Consider the following 25,954-nt stretch of genomic DNA (forward strand, 5'->3'; position numbering starts at 1 on the left):
GAATGCCACCAGGACACAGGTCCATAAGCAATTTCTAAGTCATGCATTAAATAACTTTGTGGGTTGTGACCCTTAACAAATTGATAGTGTTATATTACTGCTATAGGAAGTAATTCCTTTTTATAAAAAAATAAACAGCATACATGGTCTGGTAAATTATTTTATGTTTCCTATTGACATTTGTGTTGAATACAGAAAATCTGGTTTTCAAAACTGGGGACAGGTAAAAAGTGGGTGATATAGGACGAAAGATGTGGAATTCAAGATTTACTGTCCCCTTTTACCTCCCTTTATCACATGTAGAAATAACACAAGAATAAAAGAAGCCTATTAATTCGGAAACATGCTGTGATAAGGATAATAGTTAAAATGCCAAGAAAGTCAGAGGAATAAATGTTCTCAGATAGTCAAATAAGACAGAGAAAAATCAGAGGAAATGTTACAAAATGTAATGAAAGAGAAAGATATTTTATAATTAATCAAGGCTCTAGAGGAAAGATTTTAATATTAAAAAAGATTTTTAAAAAGAGTTGGTAATTCATCTTTCATCAGAGTGTTTTATTTCCTTTTGAGAAATTAAGAAACCTAAATTCCCTGCCCCTTTAATTCTCAAATTCCCTGCCCCCTTAAATCTATGTCTTTCCACCTCTCTGTTGTTCTAGAACCACTTTGACTTCACTTCTTCTTCTTTTAGTTTTTAAGCCATGCCTTCCCTTATTTTGGGTTCTTTACCCAATGTTCTCCTAGTGTTTTCATAACTAGACGTTTCATATAGCATCATGTATATGCAGTACAAAATAACCTGACCGCAAATGTATATACAGTCAACCGACATTTGTAAGTATCACCACAGAGGACTTTAGACTTCCTGGGAAGAACAAGGTCACCAGTTTCTATGGTCATGATGCACGCATAGGGCCACCTTCCTGCTGTGTCTGTCCCTTACTCTGTCACTTTCGACTCTGTCCCATTCAGATACTTGGGCTTGCCAACAGCTCTCTCTATGGTTTACTTCCTCATGTTTTCTTCATTATCAAATCAATAGAACAGTGGCGGAAAACATTTGAATTCTTCAATGAAGACTCTTGTCATTTAATTTTGTTTTTATATTGGTAATATAAACCAAGGATATCAAATGTTTAGCTTTATTATACTTTAAAAGAAGACACAGAGAATGAAGAGCAGCGTTATAATAGTGTTATAGGCAAACTAAATTCAGCTGCTGCTTCTCATCATCCATGAAATGAGAGGCAGAGTCTGGAGAAGAAGGGAGTTTATTCTGTAACTAGTCACAGAGATACAGAAAGTAAGTGTCGGGTTGGTGGAACAGTCACAAATAGAAAAACACACCATGACTTTTCCAATGACCCAATAGTTTCAAACTATCTTAAAAGGCTCAACATGTTCTCGGTATTTATAGATACAAGCACGTGCGAATCATTCCTCACTGTCTGCTTCAGATTGATCGTGTAAAATTTGTATGCATCCCAGTTATCAGAAAAAATGTTTTCAAGTGTTTCTAAAATGCTACAAATAAAAACGCTTTTAAAAATTCCAATGAAAGAGGAACAAGCAGTTAAAATAATGGCTATGTCACTAGACTCCCATGTAGTCAACTGTGGTTCAAGTCCCAGACCCAGTGGCTTAAACTCATGTGGGGCGCATATGCCTGTATGCCCAAGATCTCTAGAGGAGAAAGGAGAAGGGATTGCAGCACGGCCATCCCCCCTGTGGGGTGATTTCTCGCTTTCTGTCTCTCTGTGTCTCTCCCTCTCTGTCTTTCTGGCAAGCACACATGCCTTATGGCAAAAACCTCTCAAAAACAAACAAACAAACAACAACAACAACAACAAAAAGCAAAGCCTCTCCTTTTGGCTTTACATATTATTCTCTCTTCTCAAACCCTCTCCTCCAACTTAGTGAACTCTAACGGGGTTGGGGCAGAAGAGGCCATATTATGAAATGGAAGTATAAATAAAGCAGAATGTTGCAGATAAACTAATTGCTCCTAGATTATAAATAGTCTTCATCACCACAGTCTTTTACCACCCCCTTTCAGTGTTAAAGGAGCAATCAGCATGAAGTTTAGACTTTATAAAAACAACCAAAACATTGTTTTCAGTCACTTAAAACATTCTGTTCAGATCATATCTGGTCAATTGTATTGTTCCAGAATTGATTACCAGATTAGGTATAAAACTTTGGGGCAACTAATATCTAGTCATATATTTATAGAAAGGCCTGTCACTCATGAATATGGGGTGATAAAAATTACTCTCAGAAGGCTCAATTCCTTACTCTTATTTATTTTTTAACTATTCCATTCTGGGGTGTGTGAGAAGATGGCTGAATACACTGAGACCAGGAATAATCGAATTCATTTAGAAAACTATGTGAAGCTTTGAGTGACCATAATGTAGGACTCATGTCCTGGTGTTCTTGTATGAGGAGGCTGAGCTGGAGAATCCGAAGGGCTCTGTCATGCTAGGAGTGTGACTCTTAACTGAAAAGTATTATTTTCAAAGCCCTTTCAAAGAGGATTAAGATGTAACCAGAGAGGGTTTCAGAAGGGTTTCTCTGACAGTGTGGTGTTCAAATGCTGGTTGCAATGGCTGGGCAAGGCTTAGGTCCTACAATGGCATACGAGAGAAATGATGGGCATCTTAATGAAGGAATTAACAGGGAGTTACTTTATAAAGGGCAAATTAGAAAGATGATTAAAGGACATAAGAACTGGGTTAGAAAGATGGATTGATTGTACAGGGCATGAGCCATAGGAGAGGAGAATTCTCTTAGATTTCCATCCTTGGCCCTTGTTTTCTGACTGTCTCTCTAAACATAGCCGAAGGCGATTTCTCTAAGCTGAAGACTTCTAAATCTATAAATCTAGGTCAGCGAGTCTCAAAAATTTTGTTCTTGAAACCCTTTATAGTCTGAGAAGTTTTTGAGAACCCCCAAGAGCTCTTGTTTAGGTCAGTTAAATCTATTGATTTTTATATTTTCAGAAAATAAAATGTAAACTATATTAATTCTTTAAAAAAGAATAGACCTGGATGAGGTGCAAAGAGAAGAAACATTTAACAGACATTAAAATGTGAAGTTCTCTGTGGAAAAACAATATTGTGTATATCATGAGGGGGACTCTATGTAAAATGTGAAATTAATGAAAAATAAAAAGCACTCCAAGAATCTCAGGAAAGGAAATAAAGTCCATTAATTAAAAGAAGACCTGTTAACCTTTAACATGAATAACATATTCTTATGTAAAAGGACTATATTTTCTAAAACAAGAGTTAACTGGTGAGAAAAGTAGCCCTGCTCCACACTTTTACTGACGTCGTTAGTGTGTGGTTTAATGGCAGTTAGTCAGACTCCCTTCCTGGTTTCTACAATACATTGTACACAAATAAAATGCTGCCTCTTCCTGATATGTAGCTAGAAAAAAATAGGAATGCTTTTCCTTACTACTACACCCAAACTTGACAAGTATAGCTTCCTAAAGCTTGCTATGTGACATCGAAAAATTATGATCAGTGAAGTTTTTGTTCTTTGGACTACATTGCATGTGAAATGAGGTGTTTACCCATGGGTGAGTATACGATAATCAGGCATTGGTATTTTGGAACAGCGTGGTTTATGGAGCTATGTAAATCTAAACGGTGACAGGTTTCATTATGAAGCAAGTCTAAATCACATTCATTCATCTCTTTATTGATCTAATCAAAAGTATTAAATATTAGGAAGTTCTCAAACTCTTGTGAAGTACAAATTTTTTTTTGGCCTGAAAACATAAATTTGTTCATCGGCCACAAATAGTGTTCTTTTTCCATAAAGAGTCAAGCTTCTATCATTCGCTTGCGTAATGGCTACTAATATGGAAATCTGAACACCGACAGTGAGTTGTTCTTTCAAGTACAGCTGTTGTTTCACTAGGAAAACTTAAAAAATAAATAAAATGAATGGCTTGTTTCTCCACAACTCTAAGAACTGCACGTGCATTTTCCCATAAGATAACTTTCAAACTTCAAAATGCAACCAAAGCGCATTATGAATTTTGTGAAACAGAACCCTAAAAATGTATGTAGTGGACTTCCCCTTCCTGCCAGAAGGGAGTGACTAGGACCCTGCAGAGCAAAGCGAAATGGACAATGCATATGAGACAACCTCCTGGATGCTGGACCTCAGGAAGCTCAGGAACATCATCCCTGGGGGAGGAAAAGTAGTAAGAGGACATCTACAGGGCTCCTTGCTTACTGTCTGGGGAGAGTTCTTAAGACACCCATGGGCTCAATGGCTCCCTGGAGTTGAAGAGTGGGGTGGGTGCCCCGGAGACTTAGGAGACTAGAGCTCCAGGGCAGGGAACTGGAGAGGAGAGGGCAGCATGGAGGGCAACCCCAGGGCCTTGCAGAGGAGTCCCTTTGAGTCTTCAGCTATCCAGGGCCGTCACATGAGGAACTACTCATGAACAGAAGAAGAAAAGTCCTGAGGGAGCAGAGGAACAATTTCAGGAGCTCGCTCAGGGCTGGGAATAGTTTGTGTTGCCACAAGTGAGAGTGGAAAGCACCACCTAGAAACCTCAGGTAGGATCTTTGGGCAGGTATTGTCTGGATACTGGGAGAAGCATAAGCCCTGGATTAAAGACTGTTCCAGCCCTACCAGACAGGACTTAGAGCAACCCTGAAAAGGATCAAGTAACATCACTGCATCCCAGAATGAAGCTAAAGAACATCTACAGGAATAAAACACCAAGAAGCTTGAGTTCTTAACACCTGTCAGTTAACCAGAAGTATCCAGCATGCAAAGAAACAGGAACATTTTATTCATAATGAGGAGAAAAATCATTCACTGAAGGACTTGTATTCAGAATGTAGAGAACCAACAGAACACAGTGAGAAAGCAAACAATCCAGTTGAAAGATCGGACAACAGTCACACAGGGGCAGGCAGGAGGGTGAGTCACATGGGAGACCCCGGCTTCTGACCCTGGGTCAACCTGAACATGCTGGCCATGCCCCACCATGTCCATGATCCTGGGAGGCTGAGGGGAGGATCATGGTGTGGTAAGTTTCTATCAAGGCTGTCTCTTTCTTTCTCTCTCTCTCTCATCAAAGAAATAAACTTTTTTAAAAATAGCTACTTCACTGGATGAGATATCCAGAATCCAGGTGAGTTCTTGAAAAGATGCTCAGTGCCATTAGTCACCAGGAAAATGAACATTAAAACCTCAACAAGATCACAACCACTAGAATGGTTGAAGTGAAAAAGACTGACCTTACCAAGTACTGGTGAGGGGGTCCAGCGACGGAAACTGTCAACACTGCCAGTGGGAACATAAAATAGTGCAGTCAACTTTGGAGAAGAGTTTTTTTAATTTTCTGTACTAAATATAGGCCTACCACATAAGCCAGCCGTTTCACTCAGTATTGACCTAAGGAAAATGAACACATGGGTACAAAGATACTCATAGCAACTTTACCTATAATAGTCAAAAACTTGGAAAACCTAAATGCTCATCAACAGGTAAGTAGATAAGTCAATTGCATATGTCTATACAATAAAAAATTACTCAACAATAAGGAATGATCTGCTGATACATGCAACAACATGAACGGACCTTGGAATAATAGGCTGAGGGAAAGATATCAGAAAGAAAAGCAAACTTAGTCTACGACCTAGAAAATGCAAAGCCATCTATAGTGACAGCAAGCGTATCAGCATTTTGCCAGTGTGTTCAGAGAATGATGCACATGGAGAGGAGAGAGTAGTTATAAATCTGCTCGAGAAAACTTTTGGGATGATGCTTTATTGTGTTGTAGTGATGAATATGTGTGTATGTGTGTTTCAAAATGTATCAAATTACACTCTCTGAACGTGCTGTTTAAACATGTAGATATCAAACATCAATGAATATATAAAAAATTCAAAGGTAGAAGTAAAATTATTTTTACTGCTTTATCAGGGATGTTCCTATATGAAATTGACATTTATCTCAGCTGCAGGAGTGTGGTGGCTAGTAGTACCATTTGGTGCCACTGCCTTTATCCATGGTGAGATGACAGCTGTTCTGTCTCCACTGTCCTGCATTGTCATAGACAAGGTAAACCTTCGTGTTGTTGTGAACGTTGCCGGAACATCACGGACACCATCAATCGCTGTTCTCACCTGCATGTGTTCCCCAAGACTCGACATTGTACATGTGGTCAAATTCATGTCGCACTTCCAGATTGGCCAAATCGTTATTTTTTCCTGCTTTATCCCACAGAAAATTTCACCCTATTCATGTGTTCTGGGTCGAGGCACCATTCCTACCCCTAGCACCCCCAAGCCATCACAAAGCCTTCTCCCCTCCCACATTCAATCAACTTCTCTGCCTCAGGATGTTTCCACTTCCTCCTCCATCCACTGGCTCAGCCTTCATCCCTGCCACAGCCTGCTGCTAAAATGCCAGCTGGGGATCGTCTCCTTCGTCTCTGTTCATCCAAAACACGACGAGTGCGGGACTCTCATCACCTACAGAATAAAATCAAAATGACTTAGAGCAGCAGACAAGGCCTCTCATAACCAAATAGTATGTAAAACATTTTTAAAAATTAGCAGAAGGCTGTAAAACACCTACATTGATTGTTCACTAACTTAGACAATAATGAATCAGTTCTAACAGCAAATGGGTAATGATGACTGTACATTCAGGACAGAGGCCAGGAGACCTGTTTTTGTACTTCCCGAATTTATTAAAGTTTGAAAAATTATTAGCTGCCAACTGTAAGATTCAAGGATTGAATATCTGCTTTTCTGCTTTCTCTAAGAAACTAATAGTTCATTATAGCTTCAGAATTCCAATTAAAATGATGGATTGTTTGTAAAGTATATTACTCAAAAAGTCTGAATTATAAATGTGAGTTCAGGTATCTGATCTTTTACATGAGAGTTTTATTTTGTCCCAGAGAGATTTTCTGGCTTGTATGATTTAATAAAGCAGCTCCATTATTTCTGAAGCTATAAAGATCAAGGTCTCAAGGTCATTTCCTCCGTTTATTATACATATGCAACTTCTCTTTGAAGAAGTTTATCTTCTTCATTTTAATCAAGTTATATTTTTGAATTCTATTTTTCATTATTTTATTGTATGTTCTAAATGTCATTGGGGGGTCCTTTTTTTTACTAATCATTTATTAAATTTTACTTATTCATTTATTCTTAATTTGACAGAGAGAGACACAGAGAAAGAGAGATAAAGGGGGGAAGTCAGAAAACAAGTCACCAGGTCCAGTACTTGAACAGTGGTCAGCCATGTGGGAGTGTCCAGCGCCTTAACCATCAAGCCACCTGCTGGTCCACTTGGGGGGGAGGTCCTTCTTATGTATACATAGGAGAGTAAAATTCAGGGCCGGCAGGGGCCATGGTGGTTAAGGGCACTGGACTCCCACATGGCCGACCGCAGTTGGAGTCTTGGACCTGGACTCTCTCTGTTCCTCTCTGGTCAAATTAAAATAAATAAATAAATAAAGCTAAATAAAATAATAATACATTTTTTAAATTCAAATGCCAAGATTGTTAGTACAATTTTATTAGTCCTAGACACAGAAATATAATCAGGGCTTATTTATTGATACTAGAATAGAGGCAATTTGGACAGAATAGTTTTAGTGGTGTTGGTAATGGCACTGTGTACACGGCTCTCAGCTTTTCACCGTATTCTTATTAGGGAAGCAGTCCTTTATCCCAGATTTCTACCACCTTCCTTTTTTCTCTAAACTGAGGTGTACCAGTTCACACTATTCGGATCACTGTGATCTGAACCTGCGTTAGTCCTCGCTATCCCAAATGCCCATTCCCCTTAGATGATCATCTCTTCATTTTTGCTAAAAACTGGTCATTTTCTTTATGTTTCTGTTCCTCATGAAAATGGTCATTTGCTGTGTCCACTGGACACTCAGACTTTTCTGAACACAGCAGTGTTGTTAAAGGGAAGAAACCATGTCCTGAGTCCATGAAAAAGCAAACTTCTGCTGTCTCTTACTGAGTAAATATCCGCCCCTAGATTCTATGCCTTTGCAGTCAGTGTCCCGAGGCGCACAGGACTGTCATGTGAGGTCTACGAACTCCAGCCGTCAGTGAAGGGGGAGCCACTGGAGGGAAACTTTACCTGTAAGTCGTGATGGGGCATGCCTTGTCTTAGCCAGTGGCCAAACATTCGCTCGTCCCAGTACTTATTTCCCTAAACAGATACTTTAAATTCTAGTCTCTTAATAGCAGTAGCATTTTCTCATCCAGACTTACATTTATCCTGGGAGATGAGATGCAGGGTGTTATCAGGCCAGCTATCAGCTTGATGCAGGATGATGTATCTGACCCTACCTTTCTGTAGTTCCATATTTCACACAGGAAACAGAGTAAGCGGCCTCTATGTTTTAACTACATTCTTCGCTGAGAAGCACAACAGACAGTTTAAATTAGATCGAGAACACATATTTTAAGAGTCAGATGTTTTATGATACCACCAAATAGAAATTCCCTTACCCCCAAATATTGAAGATATGTACCGTTAAACTTAAGGTTTGTCATCTGTTTTTGCTAGAGGGTGTTTGTGCTCTCCAGAGAGAGAGAGAGAAAGAGAGAGAGATAAAGCACCTCCCACAGGGGCTAATCATGCCACAATCTCTTTTCCTCCATTTCTCCTTTCAGGATCTTGGGCATGCACATGGCATGCTTTTTAATCAGCCAGGTCCAGGACTCAAACCACACAGCCATGTGGGATTCAGGTGGCCTTAACTACCTACCATGGCCTAACCTTAAGCTTTTATGAGCTATTTCCAATTATTTTTGCTATTAAGAGGTCTATATATTGGGAACATTTTTTAAAATCCCCATTTATAAGTTGCATAGCAGCAGAGTTGGAGTCACGTGTTTCCCCAGGAACTATATTTATCCATTGTATTTGTTCAGTTCTACTCTTTCCTAGGCAACTACAATTTCCTTGTGAACTGTAATGGGAACACTGGGACAGGTGGAAATCAACACAAGTCCTCCTCTTAAGCTCATCCTGTACCTGAATTTTGTTTTACTGCTAATGGTATCATAATGCTATAAAACTTATCTGTGGGGATGTAAGTGATGCGCCTCAATCTCCTTAATAGCTTCCTATATGAGGAAGCTTAACTCTTATTCAACACTACTTTTTATTCAAGTCCCTAGACAGGAATGCAATTTGACTAAATTATGGAAATTGAGAACATGTATTTTTCAGCCCTATTTGAATGCGGCAGGGGGCGTGGTGGTTAAGGGCACTGGACTCCCACATGGCCGACCGCAGTTGGAGTCTTGGACCTGGACTCTCTCTGTTCCTCTCTGGTCAAATTAAAATAAATAAATAAATAAAGCTAAATAAAATAATAATACATTTTTTAAATTCAAACGCCAAGATTGTTAGTACAATTTTATTAGTCCTAGACACAGAAATATAATCAGGGCTTATTTATTGATACTAGAATAGAGGCAATTTGGACAGAATAGTTTTAGTGGTGTTGGTAATGGCACTGTGTACACGGCTCTCAGCTTTTCACCGTATTCTTATTAGGGAAGCAGTCCTTTATCCCAGATTTCTACCACCTTCCTTTTTTCTCTAAACTGAGGTGTACCAGTTCACACTATTCGGATCACTGTGATCTGAACCTGCGTTAGTCCTCGCTATCCCAAATGCCCATTCCCCTTAGATGATCATCTCTTCATTTTTGCTAAAAACTGGTCATTTTCTTTATGTTTCTGTTCCTCATGAAAATGGTCATTTGCTGTGTCCACTGGACACTCAGACTTTTCTGAACACAGCAGTGTTGTTAAAGGGAAGAAACCATGTCCTGAGTCCACGAAAAAGCAAACTTCTGCTGTCTCTTACTGAGTAAATATCCGCCCCTAGATTCTATGCCTTTGCAGTCAGTGTCCCGAGGCGCACAGGACTGTCATGTGAGGTCTACGAACTCCAGCCGTCAGTGAAGGGGGAGCCACTGGAGGGAAACTTTACCTCTAAGTCGTGATGGGGCATGCCTTGTCTTAGCCAGTGGCCAAACATTCGCTCGTCCCAGTACTTATTTCCCTAAACAGATACTTTAAATTCTAGTCTCTTAATAGCAGTAGCATTTTCTCATCCAGACTTACATTTATCCTGGGAGATGAGATGCAGGGTGTTATCAGGCCAGCTATCAGCTTGATGCAGGATGATGTATCTGACCCTACCTTTCTGTAGTTCCATATTTCACACAGGAAACAGAGTAAGCGGCCTCTATGTTTTAACTACATTCTTCGCTGAGAAGCACAACAGACAGTTTAAATTAGATCGAGAACACATATTTTAAGAGTCAGATGTTTTATGATACCACCAAATAGAAATTCCCTTACCCCCAAATATTGAAGATATGTACCGTTAAACTTAAGGTTTGTCATCTGTTTTTGCTAGAGGGTGTTTGTGCTCTCCAGAGAGAGAGAGAGAAAGAGAGAGAGATAAAGCACCTCCCACAGGGGCTAATCATGCCACAATCTCTTTTCCTCCATTTCTCCTTTCAGGATCTTGGGCATGCACATGGCATGCTTTTTAATCAGCCAGGTCCAGGACTCAAACCACACAGCCATGTGGGATTCAGGTGGCCTTAACTACCTACCATGGCCTAACCTTAAGCTTTTATGAGCTATTTCCAATTATTTTTGCTATTAAGAGGTCTATATATTGGGAACATTTTTTAAAATCCCCATTTATAAGTTGCATAGCAGCAGAGTTGGAGTCACGTGTTTCCCCAGGAACTATATTTATCCATTGTATTTGTTCAGTTCTACTCTTTCCTAGGCAACTACAATTTCCTTGTGAACTGTAATGGGAACACTGGGACAGGTGGAAATCAACACAAGTCCTCCTCTTAAGCTCATCCTGTACCTGAATTTTGTTTTACTGCTAATGGTATCATAATGCTATAAAACTTATCTGTGGGGATGTAAGTGATGCGCCTCAATCTCCTTAATAGCTTCCTATATGAGGAAGCTTAACTCTTATTCAACACTACTTTTTATTCAAGTCCCTAGACAGGAATGCAATTTGACTAAATTATGGAAATTGAGAACATGTATTTTTCAGCCCTATTTGAATGCTGCCTGATCCCCTAACAAACGCTTCATCAACCCTCTCAGTAGTCTGGAAGCTTCTTAAGGTGAGACAGATTGTCTCAGTCATTTTTTCATTATTCACAATGACTACACCATATACAACATTGTGTTTTTCAACTGGATAAGTTCTTTACAACTCATTGAAATTTGTTTAGGATATGAGAAAATGTGGCTTACGTCTAATGTGGAATTGTGTCTTAGACTTTCAAAGCTGTTGAGATCGTAGGAAAAAGAAGCTATGCGCTGCCCCCCTTCCTTCTTAGGTAGCTACTGAATGATTTTAAATATTTAACTTTATAGTGTATTTGATCTCAACAAATATATGACAATATCGAATTATGAATAGTAAATGTGAAACCCAAAGAAAAATATTTTAGAACATTTCAATTTTTTTCTAGCTATAAGAATCACAGATACTCACATAAAGGATATCTGAATAGTACAGAAACTATAAGAGGAATAGGAAAAAATGTCACCAGGAATGACAATACCCAGAGGCTATTACTGTTAACATTTCAGCATATTTCATTCCACTGATAAATTCCTGTAGTGTAGACTATAAGCTATTTAAAAATCGAGGGATCACTTGCCACATATGTAGAGAGTCATTTTAAAACAAAATCAGAATTTATGTTAAGAAAAAAAGCAAAGCATAAATCACAAGTACGGGACTATAACCCTAAACAAATGTGCGACTGACTTTTGTTTTTTTTTAGTGTTTAAAAAAAAAGCCTCAAATGATACAGTAGGAGGTCACATTTGCCTTTGGCTCAGGAGTAAACACGTGAACAACTGTTCCTGAGAAAAGTTCACAAAGATCAAGGTTGCGCTCTAATGAAAGATTCCAGTTTACAACAAATAGTTCAAAATCATGAAACAAAGTCATGATTATCTTAACTACTCAGAACTGCATAATGCATTGTTGTAGGAAGAGTAAACAAGGAAGTGTTCAGAGCTAAGCATGACAAGGGACCTATCAGGAAAAAATAGAAGTGATAAATACCTGTGAAAATTTTTCCAATATGTCACATTATGAATTTTTTTGTTTGTTTGTTTTTCTTTTTTTTGGAGAGGTTTTTGCTATTGGGCACCTGCGCTCGCCAGAAAGACAGAGAGGACAGAGAGACAGAAAGCGAGAAATCACCCCCCCAGGAAGGATGGCCATGCCGCAATCCCCTCTCATGAATCTCCTCTTGGGATCTTGGGCACACACACACACTCTCCCGGCGTGAGTTTAAGCCACCGGATCCGGGACATGAACTGCAGTCGACTACATGGGAGTCTAGAGACATTGCCATTACGCTAACTGCTGGTCCCCCATTCTGATTTTAAGTAGAAACAGCAGGGTAGGCAACTGGAAACCTATTGTACAAATAACTGCACTCGTGAAAGATTGGGGGTTGATCTTTAAAAAGTATTAGAATCCTTGGACAGTACCAGACCTTTCCGACTTCTTAGACCTCGAGTCTGATTAGAATGCTCTTAAAATTGTCCAGGTTTGTCTATTTCAGAGTCTGGGAGGAAAAACTGAGCTGGCTGTAAATGGATGGTGCTTGAGAACCCTCCCTTTCCTCCTCGCCTGTATTTTCAGTTGGGAGAGTCAGCTTCCACATGGCCTCTCCGTATTCTAGCTTTAACTGGCATGTCACATTTAACATATTTCGCATCTTGGAGACTGTGTTCTTGTTTACACGGGTAAACTGGCAATGTACTTCACATGAATACGATACTGAACAGTTGCTCTGTGTCAGTAACCTTTCTCAGGCTAAGGGAGCTGAGGTAGGTTTTCTGCCTGGGACATTTAGGGTAGTCTGGAATGGTAAATAAACTTTCACATTTGCTTTTCAATATTATTTCCCTCGTTTTGTTCTTTTTCGGATAAATATTCTAACACATTAACTTTGATTCAATAAAAAGGCGCCTTCATCATCAGCCTATCAGTTATACTAGTTGTCTCAGCATGTTACTCAGTATGAGTATGACCCTTAGATATTTTTTATTAGCTTTTTACGCTCTGGGATATACTTTATATTGTCAATTGAAATACTAGTATCATGTGTTTTAATGTTTTCCCCATTATTGTTACATTTAGATATTAGGAATAATTTTTTTAAAGTAATCCTTTAACTTATTTATTTTTTGTTTTAAAGATTTTTTTTTTTAATTTTCAGAAGTCATGTGTGATTCCTAGTGAGAGAAACTGCTCTCTAGGGTGTGGTTATGCCACAATCTTTTTTTCTCCAATTCTTTATCCCATCAGGATTTGGGGGTGCACGCACATTTGCCTAGCTTTTTTTTCTTTCTTTCTTTCCTTTTTTTTTTTTTTTTGAGAGTTTTTTGCTATAGGGCTTGGGTGTTCACCAGAAAGACAGAGAGAGGAAAGACAGAGAGAGACAGAGAGACAGAAAGTGAGAAATCACCCCCCATGGGGGATGGCCACGCCGCAATCCCCTCTCTTCCATTCTCCTCTCAGGATTGGACATGCACACACATGAGCCCGCCATGAGTTTAAGCCACCAGGTCTGGAGCTCAAACTGTGGTTGGGAGTCCAGAGACATAGCCTTTATGCCAACTGCTGGTCTCAGCCCAGCATGTTTTTCAAACCTTCAGGCTGGACCTTGAACCACCTTCAGCAGTGTGGGATCTGGCCTTGACCACTGCACTTCGGGGGCTGGGTGACTCAGTTATGAGTAATGCTTTTCCATAATTCAGAAAACTTCTGTTCTCGCTGTCTAGTAAATAGTGTAGCACTTCCCATGCTAGTTAGTGTCAAAGCTGTGTACTTGATTTTCCCTTTCTGCTGGTAAATATTTTTTACACCTTTTAAAAATCTATTTATTTGTTGTGATTTTCAAGCCACCAGGTCCAGGACTCAAACTACAGTCAGCCACGTGGGAATCCAGCACCTGAACCAGTGCTGGCCCCCCTCTGTTGGTTAATACTTAAAATGCATAAAATGCTGATGGGCACCTTTTAAAAAAGCATGCCAGAAAAAGCCCGCTGTGAGAGCTCGTGTTCTGCCCTCGGATGCCTGGAAAGAGCTCGAAGGCACCGGAAACAAAATCAGAAATGTGTGCCTTCTTCAGATTTTAGCCCCAGAAGAATTGTCGTTACCTGTTATCCACAATCCCACAGTCAGCACTATAAAATGTGGAATGTTCTCTCTCTAGCCGTAAGAGCCAAGCTGACAACATAGAAACCACCTCCAAGAATTATCTGTAAAATAAAACGTTCTCATGAGGTAATTCAGTGAGCAGCAAGAACTGGCGCACGTACCCACACATAAACTGCCATTTCTGTGTAAATTTGCCATCCTAGCTAGAACATCAATTTAATGTCAAATGGGGTGTAATCTTATGCAATAGAAAGAATTCATTCCTTAGACATCTTCGTGGGGGGTTTGGGCCACATGTTGTTTTCCACAGCTCTGAAAATTTCATGTCTTACTCTGTGAGATCGTTCCCTGACGCACTGACTGTCACGTGCATGAATGTAATCTTGGAGGAAACGGTGCCGTGTAGGAGCCAGGGTCTCACATTGGACCAGCTAGGTCCTCTGCTGATTTCAGCAGTGACTAGCCATGTGGGCTTGGAAGAGTTCATTGGCTGTTCAGACCCTTATTTTCCTCATTTAAAACAATGATCCCCAGGCTAGCCAGTGGGATAGTGGTTAAGGTGCTGGAGGCTCACATGGCCAACTCACGGTTCGAGTCCCAGACTTGGCAGCTAGAAAATTACTCCAGGCACATGTACGTGCACACCCAAAATCCCAGGAGAATCGAGATGGGATTGTGGTGTGGACAGTCTCTCAAAGGGGTCATTTCTCACTTTCCCTCTGTCTGTCTCTCCAGCGAATGCATGTGCCCTAGGGCATAGACCTTTAAAAACAACTGATGAGGATGCAGGTAGGTCTGGTAGCAAACCTGGGCAGATAGACGCAGTTTTAATGCCCCAACACACACACATACACGCTGCCTTCCTGTCTTCTCTTATTATTCTGCTCCTACTCCATCAGTTACCTGGTCCTTCTTAGAACTAGGATAGCCTAGGACCAGCAGGTGGAGTAGTAGTTAAGGTGCTGGACTCCCACATGACTGACCATGGTTTGAGTCCCAGACCTGAAGGCTAAAAATCACGCCCATGGAGAGGAGAATGGAGGAAAAGGACTGCGGCATGGCCATCTTTTCTCTTATTATTCTGCTCCTACTCCATCAGTTACCTGGTCCTTCTTAGAACTAGGATAGCCTAGGACCAGCAGGTGGAGTAGTAGTTAAGGTGCTGGACTCCCACATGACTGACCATGGTTTGAGTCCCAGACCTGAAGGCTAAAAATCACGCCCATGGAGAGGAGAATGGAGGAAAAGGACTGTGGCATGGCCATCTTCTCTGGGGGTGAGTTCTCACCTTCTCTCTGTCTCTCCAGTGAGTGCACACACTCTATAGCAAAACATCTCTCTGGGGAAAAAACAATAAAGAAAAGAAAGAAACGTGAGAGCCTACCAAGTTTTTCTGAGCAGTTTGACTATCCTTCAGAAATCATTTTCTCATGTTAAGTATTTTTTTCTGTGTTAATTTTGGTGCCTCTCATTCATGCATTAGATTATTGCTCAAGACGGAGATGATCTTGGGTGACAGTTTATATTTCTAATTGGAAATTGCTGTCAGTTAGCAGCCACTGCTCCTTCCATCATGCTACCAGTTAGAACACACGCTTAGAGGGTCACGTGTGCAAGCTGAACACAGAGGAGTGCCGAAATCAGCTTTTAACATTTCTTCTTTCTCTGCTGTTTTGGGGAAAGTTGTGAAACGCTCCAGGCCCACTCTGCCACCTTACCCATCCCCAGTACCAGTTTGCGGTATTTAGAAAGAGTCTAGAGTGTTATTCTCATGGCAGAAAGCAGCGCTGCTTACTGCTCGCGGGAAGCAGCAGCTGAGCATGTCCCAATCGTCGGTTGTTCCAAGCGACGTTTTAGCTCATTGTCGTTATCTTTGTCCCAGGACCTCCTTCTGCTCTTTGAGTGTGGAGTTCACAGTTTCTTTACTTTGGAAAACTAATTAGATTTGAAAAACTGCTCTGGTATTTGAGCTTGCCTTTGTCAGCACGCGTTGGGCTCTGTTTGCTCTTCTCTGGAATCTCTGTTCATCTCATCCCAGATTCACTTGTTTCTTAAGAACTCTTCAGAATGTGCTCCGGGCCAGCTGGCGGCAGGGGGAGGACGCCGAGCAAAGGTCTCGATTTGTGGCCTCCCTGTGTGCCAGGTGCCCGTACGTGTTGCCGAAGGCCGTCTGCCACTGGCCAGGGGTGGGCGGTGGCAGGAAGGCCTTGTGAAAAGTGCCTGTCTCTCTCTCACTGTCTCTCTCTTCTGGAAGCAATAGAAAATAAACTTCAGAAGTTGCTTGTTAAAAAAAATGTGTTCTTATGTAATTGTACCATTTATCAATATCCAGGATTATACCTATTATTTTTCAAAATAGTCTTTTCTGTTCTTTCATTTACATATTGTGGAGAAGAAAAATAGATGCATGTTCTCAGTCTACAATTTTGATAAATTCATTTCTCTATATGAATTAAAATTACATAGTTTAATCTAAAAAATAAATACATGTTCATTGTAGAAAAATCTAATATATTATACTTACTGTACTGTATCATTAGATAGTATTATTATATATACCTATCTATCTATTGATCTGTCTATCTAATAAAACTATCCAGTGCCCACAGCTATCAGGTTGTCAGAAAGTTATGACACATTTTTGCATAGAAAAAAAATACATCATGACTTTTTCCAGCAAAAGAGCTACTCTTGATATTTTCAGTATATGTGCCTATTCTATTCTTACTCATTCAAATAAGTGTTTTGAATTCCTACCACACAGTTGTGTTTATGTATATTTTTTATTTTACTAAAATAAGAACCTACTAAATTGACAATTTTATAACTCAAAATTTTCAGTTACGTTATAAACTCGTTCCTTATCGTTAGATATTTCTTGATTTTTTTTTTAGCTACATCTCTTATCATATGATATATTTTCATCTGGCCCTTTATTGCTTAGATTGCTTCCAATTTTTTGCATGATAAATGCGGATTTTGTGAGCACTTATAGAGATAAATCTTTTTGCACATTTCTGTTTATGTCCCCAGAGTAAATAAAATACCTCGTCTTAATCTCTTATCACGGAGAAATCAGCGGAAAATTCCAGATAGTGCTATGGTAAAACAACTTACTCTTCCAACTTTTAAGGCGTATTTAAATAAAATAAGTTTTCTAGTTCTTTCATCAACTCACAAAATAATTGAGCTGTTCTCCTGCAACCTTTCACTAGGTAGATAAATGGATGCACGAGAGAGAGAGGGAGAGAGAGAGAGATGACGTGAGTTGGCTTGTAAAAGGGTTTTAAATGGTTAGAGAAATAAAGGCTAGTTTTCATTTTATTTCAAACAAGACCTCTCTTGCAAGAAATCTGGAAATCCCAGGTGTTTTTTTCTGCTTTAATTCTGCAGCTTTCTAAGACAGAAACAAAACAAAACGTGTCCTTCCTCGATAACAACACAGAGACAGCAAGCACCTCCCAAGGGGCATTTCCTTTTTACTCATCTTTCCTGGTAGAAGTGCCCAGTGGAACGTGAGGCATCTCTCCTGGGTACCGTGATACCACATGCCAGCTCCTTCCAGCTCTGCTGCCTTTCCCTGTCCCTTTTCATCCCGTCAATGGCCTTTAGCCCAAGACCCCTGAGAACGACCTGCACTTGTACTGTTTGGATTTTCTGTGTTTGCAATGAAGAGAAGACACACTAGGAGAACCACGGGTTGTCTCGGCAAAGGCATTAGGAAAGGGGTCAGGATTCAGGTTTGTGTTAAACAATGTGAGTGAGGGCAGAGGAAGCAGGGCTTCACTGTAGCTTACTTGCCATCAGGAATCCAGGGTGATTGTTACATTCATGACTCTGCTTGGAAGTAAGGGGCCACCTGCTCCGGTTGGCTTGCACTGGAGGGGGTTCCTAGGACACAGTATTTTCAGGGCCCAAATCAGAAAATCCCCAGACAAACTGGGAGAAGGGTGTCATCTGTCCAGAGGCAGGAGAGATGAAAAGAGGCTGAAGTGGGGTTAGGTAAAGCAGCACCAGTGGTTCAAATTGGTGGGGATTTGGGATGTGTGGTCGCTTGGGTGGTTGGGGCAATGCTCATATTTTGCCTGGATTCCATGTAACTGTAGAAAGGTCTTGATCCACCATGGTGACAGAGTAGCCCTGTCCCATGTTGATGTTATGTGAAATTGTAGGTGTTCAATAGGAGAGGCTGGGGCTTACCTGGATTGCCAGCCGGCTGCTGGAACAAGACCTTCTCCTGGGGCTAGGCAATTTCCAGCTGCTTTTCTTTTCTTTCTTTTTTTAAATTTAGTTCGCCTTGTTGGAGATCTGAGGGATATTTTGGGGTAGACTTAAGACTTTACAAATGTGACCTTGTTTTGAAAGTCCTAATTTAGTCACATTGATTCTGTGCCCCAATGAAACACTTTGGACTTTGAGACATTGAATAATAATAATAAAAATAACAATCCATCTCTCTTAAAACATCTTATTTTTCAATACAGAACAGTGTTTTAATGATTAATGATTTAATGTGACCAAACGCTCAATGACTAAATATTGAAATAAAAAACCAGATATCCTGTTTCTTCTTTGAAATTCAAAATTTGCATTAGCATATTTCTTCCTTTCTTTCTAAAAAAGTTTCCACTGCTTTACTTTCTTTACCTCTTTCTTTTTTTTAATCATTCTTTTTAAGATTTTTGCTATAGGGCACATGCACTTGCAAGAGAGAGACAGAGACAGGGAAAGTGAGAAATCATCCTATGAGGGGATGGCCACACCACAGTCCTTTCTCCTCCAGTCTCTTCCTGATATTTTGGGCACATGGGCCTGCCTTGATTTTCAAGCTTCTGGGTCTAGGACTTGAACCACAGTCTGCCTTGTGGGAGTCCTGCACCTTGACCATCACACCACCTTCTGGCGGGGGTTTGGGATGTGCGGTCGCTTGGGTGGTTAGTATATTTCAGTGTTGTTGGTAGTACTACCATAAAGAAACACAACTTATTTGATATAGAATGCTTATTTTCATAGCACACATTAACATTTTGATGAACGTTAATATTTTACTATCAAATTGGTGTCAAATATTATTTAGTGACTGTCCTATAGTCATGGCTTTTGTTTTAAAAATTAAAAATATATACAAAGGGTAAGCAACAGCTCTGATTTAACTTGTTCTGATTTAAAATAATGTACATTTTCTTAATAACCATCATGAAAAGGAAATGGTTTGTGTTTTTGAAGATTTACTATTTTAATATTAAGCAAAAACATAAATGGGGAATTATTTGTTGTTTTTGGAAAACATTTTAACTAGTGAACATGTAATTATGTATTTGATTTAGTTTAGTCATAGAGGTTATACTACGAGTTAAACTGTGAAGCGGCATTTTAATTATTAACATGGATCCAATTATTTCAGCTACCTTAAATTTGGTTGCCCTTGATATTTTAAATCAGTCGTTCAGCAATGAGTCTTTATAAAAATGGAGGAAATGATATGGCTTTAGCTAAATCTTAATCTGTGTTTATAGAAGTCTCTCTCGGTTCTGAAGAATACCTGGAGATCAACATTCCACCAGACCTAAGGGCAAAACCTTCAGGGGAAGTAAGTGAGACGCTGGAAAAAGAAGAATTATTAGAAGCTTCAAGAAGCACCCTTCCCCGGGCAGTGGTGCTTCCTGTTGAAATTCCATGTGAGGTCAGTAAAGACGGCTTCTTGTGGAGGGTCCCTTGTTTTTGTTTTTGTTTTTGTTTTGAAGGGCTTTTGCTATAGGGTATGTGTACTCGCCAGAGAGAGAGAGACAGAGACAGAGAAAGAAGGAGATCACTCCCTTGAGGGATGGCCACGCTGCAATCCCTTCTTCTCCTTTCTCCTCTCAGGATCTTGGGTACACATGCACATGCACCCAACGTGAGTTTAAGCCACCGGGTCTGGGACTCAGACTGCGGTCAACTACATGGGAGTCCAGCGACATAGCCATTATGCCAACTGCTGGTCCTGGGCCCCTTGTTTTAATAGATGCCGTATTTCCTAAGAATATAAGCTCGACGGAGCTGGCGCTTTCATCTACTTTGTTCATGGCTGCCCAGGACCTAGGACAATGTCTGGTGATGAATAGGAAATGAACATGTTTATTCAATCGTTGAGTATTAGAGAACATATAGAAGCTTAATTTTATCAAATGTCGCCTGACACTTTGCAAACGGGTCTATAGTCGCTGTGTATATTAAGCTGCGTAAAGGAGAGTTGGCATCCTATTAAACAGATCAAGGATTTTATTTCATAAAGAGAAACATACCCTTGAAGAGAATTTACAAATATTTATCTTTAGGATAAAACACTTTTTATTGGTAAAACATGTGTTTCTGACACTAAGTGAAAAGGGCAGCACTAAAACAGCTGGTCCGTCAGGGAGTAAGAGTGGCGACTACATGAATGTGTGTTCCTGACCTTTCCTCCTTGGAACGGACCACCAAAGGAGCCTACCCAGACCCCTGGCTGCGTTGTGTTTGAACAGTGAAAAGATGCTGAGCCTCAGTGTCTCTGCTGTCTTTGAGTGAAGAATGCCAAAGATGTAGGAAAGCCTATGGGAGTTGCATAGACGGGTCCTTCTGGTGAAGGGTTTGCATGGCCTGATTACAGGGCACTCTGAATGCTGAGGGTGGGTCCCTCGTCCTGCCCCGCAAGCAGTCCTGAGGGACACTCACGATTCTGTGTAGTTGAATGAAGTTTAATTCCTTTCCTCCTCCCTCTGCCCCATGCCTGAATTGCTGTTATGATCCATTGTGTTATCAATTCCAGGCCGCTTTGACACTACCTCAGAGACCCTAAGAAACTGAACTACACTGTCTTGAGGGTACTGACATTGATGATGACAAAGAAAAATTACAACCCATTGAAAGAACTCAGGTACTTAGAGAAGGAGAGCAGGCCAGTCAGAACCAGAGCCTCCTACTGGGTCAGACATAATGGAAGAGACAGAAAAGAACTGTAATAAAGAGAAGTGGAAATACTCTCAAGTAGAGGAAATCAAAGCAGAAAAGAAGAAGAAGAAGAAGAAAGCCCTCTGACACTAAAAATAGCTCACCAGGAGTTATGCAGTGAGTCTAAATAGCTGCTCTTAAAAATATCCACAACAGTAAAATCTGAGCACTTTTAAACTCTCCCATTACTAAATTTGCAAAGAAATCAAAGTCCAAAAAAAAAAAAGATCAAACCTCACTACCTTCTAGACAAAATCTTATGCAGATGGCTAGTTAGGATAGGTGTTCTTTCTTTTTTAAAAAATTTATTTGTATTTAGTTTTTATATCACATTTAATTACATATATCTTTACAGTGCACATTTCTTTTTTCAGCATGATTACCATATCAGTCAAGACATAGACATTACTATACACATTAGCATCAGCAAATAGCTTTTTATTTTTTTGTCATTTAAGCATACTTTTTCTTTTTCTTCCCTTGTTCCGCTCCCTCCCTCCATTACCCACCCTGTATTACCTCATCCTTACTATCTCTAGTATCTACCGTTGCCATCCCTGCTACTGTACCTTCCAAATTTTCAGTTTCTGTCCTAGCGCACAGACAGTTGGTCCACAGTGAGTGGGGACATTCAAAGTCTGTCTTTCATACTCTTTTTTGCTTCTCTTAGCATTACATCTTCCATATTCATCCAGTTTGTACCAAATGTCAGGGTTTCTTTGTTTTCTTATGGCTGAGTAGGATTCCATAGAGTATATATGCCACATTTTTTCAGTCCAGTCATCTATTTTTGGACATTTGGGTTGATTCCATGTCCTAGCAATTGTATATAACACTGCAATAAACACGGATATGCAAGTGTTTTTCTGCCTGAGGGTTTTTCTATCCTTTGGGTAAGTAACTAAAAGTGGAGTTACTGGGTCATATGGTAGTTCTATTTGTAGGTTCCTAAGGAATCTCCATATTGTTCTCTAAGAATCATGGGCTGTTTCTTTGTTAATAGAGACATAATTTTATACATCCTCTGCAGTCGAATCATTGCAATATCAAATCTTTCTCAAGTAGCTTACTTTTTGAAGAATCCTAACACTGAAAGATCATACAAGATTATGTTAGCACTAGCCCCCCCCACCTTAAAAATCCAAAATAAATTCATCTTTGACCAAAAAAAATAGTCATCCCAGGAAAACTCTTGCATTCTCAGGACTTACATCACAGTATAATCTGAATCCATTTGGCTCTTGTCAAGTACCACCAAAAAAGGCCATTTGGGTCCCACTGAGTGAAAGTTATGTTTCACGTTTGCCAGGGTGACCTTCAGTCTGTGCCAGTTGTCTGGGAGTATAACCTTTGCACTTACGTTCCCTCTGAGAGGTCTTCCAGTTGGTGGTGACTGCTGACTTCTTCCCGGGATGTGTTGGCTGAGGCTCCCTCCACTCCCACAGAATCGAGAAATTTGTGGCATTATTCTTGCCCATCACCAGATCTTATTAAATGTACCCTGATCACAGCATCTCTAAAATCTATGAATTTCTTTACAGTTTGGAGTTTCCTGCATGTAACACTGAGTTGACAATAGACATTTTTTTTTAAGGTTTTTGCTATAGGGCATGGGCGGTTTGCCAGAGAGAAGAGAGGCAGTGAGAAGGAAAGTGAGAAATCCCCCTCCAGGGGGGATGACCATGCCAAAATCCCTTCTCCTGTGTTTTTGGGCACACATGCACCCATGCCCAGCATGAGTTTTAAGCCACCAGGTCCAGGACTTGAACCGTGGTCAGCAATGTGGGAGTCCAGTGATGTAACCACTGTGCCACTTGCCGGCCCCGACAGTGGATTTTATATAGTGGCATAATGATGATGAATGAAGAGTTGGTTCAGATCCCTCCCGCTGCTGCTTTTGCGGTGGAATTGCTAGGGTCTGCGTCCTACATTTCTGCAAGGTTCTCTTCCTTGTCTGCCCCCCTCTGCAGGAGCCTCAGCTCCAGGAGATTGTTACCTGGGTCTGTGGCGACGCAGCTGCTGTGCCTATGACTCTGGGAGCTCGTGAGTGTCCATCCCTCACTTCGCTATCTTTCCAGCTTGGTACATTTCCATAGATTTTGGATTTCCTGGACCTTGAAAATCTTGTGCCACTTTAAAACAGCAGAAAAAAAATTTTTTTTCTTTAACCATTGCATCCATGCAGTGGTAGAAGTCTGGTTTTAGTGCTCTACTTATGTAAGCTTTCCCCATCTCTGTAAGGAATACCTAGGCGAATTTTAGTTTCAAATCTGTGTCTAAAGTTGGCCTTTTCTTTTATCTTCTGTGGGATTGGCACACTGTCCTAGTTTAGTATTTTAAAATTTATTTTCTTTATTGATGGGCCAACACCTTAGTTTTTCTAGCATAGTCTTGATTTTTGTCGTATGGGGGAATTGAGCACGATATGAATGAGGTTGGTTTGTTCAAGGTCTGCCACCTGCCTCGTTGTTCAAGTGATTCAGATCCAGTTTTCTCTTCCTAAGGAAAACTCTAAATGGGAAACATACTCCTCTGGAATCCCACTGAGCCAGAACTGGACCTGGTCTATTATTTGGTAGTTTTTCTTGCCTGTGCAATCCATTACTCTAACGTCCTAATTCTACAAATCCCTTGGGTACATTCCCTCAGAGCAGTTCTCCACTGGGAGTGGTTTCACTCCTGCCAAGGGGACGTTTAGCGGAAGTCTGCAGATGTCCTTGGTTGTCATTGAATGTGGGATTGCTACCAGCCACTAGTGTGCAGAAGCCTGGAATGTAGAGGACAGCCCCCATAACAACAAGGACTTCTCTGGTCCAAGACTGTCGATTGTGCCAGGTGAAATCTTATCTCAGACATAGACCTGTGCACCTCCCAATAACTAAATCACCTTCAGACTCACCTGATGGTGACCTGACTGTGCAGCTCCCCTCAGAGGGCGTGTTCTCTGCAATCTGCCCGGGTCCACAATCTGCCCGGGTCCACAGTCACTTGCCGAAACCACCTCATCGCTAAAGGAGTCACAGTCATTTCTGGAAAAGAGGGTTTATTCTCCATTCGCAATTTTGTCAATGAGGAGAGATTTAATTCAGGATAGCCTGCGGACAAGCGCTGGGTAGTATTAGACTCTGGTAGAAAATGCCTGATGTGGATTGAGTATCAGCTGAAATGATTTTGTAAGATCAACAGATGATCTGCAGAATCTCTGTGGGCCAAACATGAAGATGTAAGTCATTTTGGGGAGTGAGTATACTCAGAGTAATAATATTTAATTAAGCAATTTTGAAATGATTGACTTTGGGATACACATAATTTTGAAATACTAAATCAGGTTACTTTTTCATCTCATAGAATCCTGGTGAAATATTCATTATTTTGAGAGAGGAAGTCATTGGTGATACTGTGGAGGTTGAATTTGCATCCAGTAATGAGTGCATCAGGACACAGCCAGCCCTCTGGAGTCAGAAAGTCTGGTGTATGAAAGCTCTAGGTAAGAATTTTTATGCTTCAATATGTATAAAGCATCACCCTGAGTTCTTTTCCATAAACTTATGATAAATGGTTTCACTTCCCTACAGAAACAGCTATTGCTCTGCAGGTGTTTCCTATGTGTGGCTTTCACACACCCAAGGTTGGTATTATTAATCTGGATTTGCAAAAGGAAGGATGTGTAAATGATGAGAAATGTATACCATGTATATACCATGGAGTGAAGTGATGGCCAGCAAACATCACATGTTTAAACCTGTCAGTGGAGAACGCTTTAATATATGTCAGCTCTTAAAAGTGTACCTTGTTGTAACATTGGGATTAACAGATACTTGAATTTTTATTAATGACTGGTCTTTTTTCCTTACTTTTGTTTCCCCACACCTCTTAGTATACTTTTGCATGGTCTAGAAAGCATAACTCCTTGTCACTATGTTATCACCATGGTACCATTGGTATGTATAACCACCACAGTTTTTCCTTATTTGATTTTTGAAGGTGATCGTTTGATTATCCAGCTTTGTATGCAGCATGATGAATTACATCAGAATGAAAATTCCAGATAAAATAATCACACTTGTCACAATAATCACAGTAAAATAAAAACCTAAGACATTCACCTCTGAATGTTTTAATGTAAATGTAAAAGGCTATTGGACTTTTTAATTCATGATATCCTTTTACAATCTGAATAAAATCAGCTTGGGGCCAGCAGATGGTATAATTGTCGCTAGACTCCCACCTGGCTGACTGTGGTTCAAGTCCCAGACCTGGAGTCTTGAAACTCATGCCAGACATGTGTACGTGCATGTCCAAAACCCCAAGAGGGGAATGGAGTAGAAGGGATTGTGGTACAGCTATCCCCCCTGGGGTGTTTTTTGCTTTCTGTCTCTCTGTCTCTCTCTGTCTCTCTGGTGAACTCATATGCCCTATAGCAAAAAATCTCTCTTAAAAAAAAGAAAGAAGAAAATTAGCTCACAAAATTTTCACAGATGTGAACATCATAAGATACTGTGCAAATGTATTTGTGGTGTCCTATTAGGAAGGGTTTCTTTAGGTCAAGATCTTCCTGCCCCAGGCTCTCACGTAGCTGGGACCAGAGCATTGCCACTTTACCTGTCTGTCTCAGACAGGGCCTGCCACGTCACTCACACTCATGCTCCACCTGCCTCAGCCCCTGCAGCTGCTGGAACCACGGGCATGAACCACCGTGCCTGGCTTTTCAGGGCGGGCTGGG

General features: G+C 40.4%; 1 protein-coding gene across 1 annotated transcript in view; it reads left to right on the top strand.

The window, feature by feature from the left end:
• Positions 1–25,954, top strand: part of BANK1 (B cell scaffold protein with ankyrin repeats 1) — a 235,995-nt gene that overhangs the window by 13,544 nt on the left and 196,497 nt on the right. The window contains exons 5-6 of the mRNA XM_027772930.1: positions 19,779–19,945; positions 24,580–24,718. Of these exons, the coding sequence (XP_027628731.1) occupies positions 19,779–19,945; positions 24,580–24,718 (306 nt within the window). The remainder of the gene's footprint in view (positions 1–19,778; positions 19,946–24,579; positions 24,719–25,954) is intronic.

The sequence above is a fragment of the Tupaia chinensis genome, unplaced genomic scaffold (assembly GCF_000334495.1).
Source record: "Tupaia chinensis unplaced genomic scaffold, TupChi_1.0 Scaffold000315_1, whole genome shotgun sequence".
In the NCBI taxonomy this organism is placed as follows: domain Eukaryota; kingdom Metazoa; phylum Chordata; class Mammalia; order Scandentia; family Tupaiidae; genus Tupaia; species Tupaia belangeri.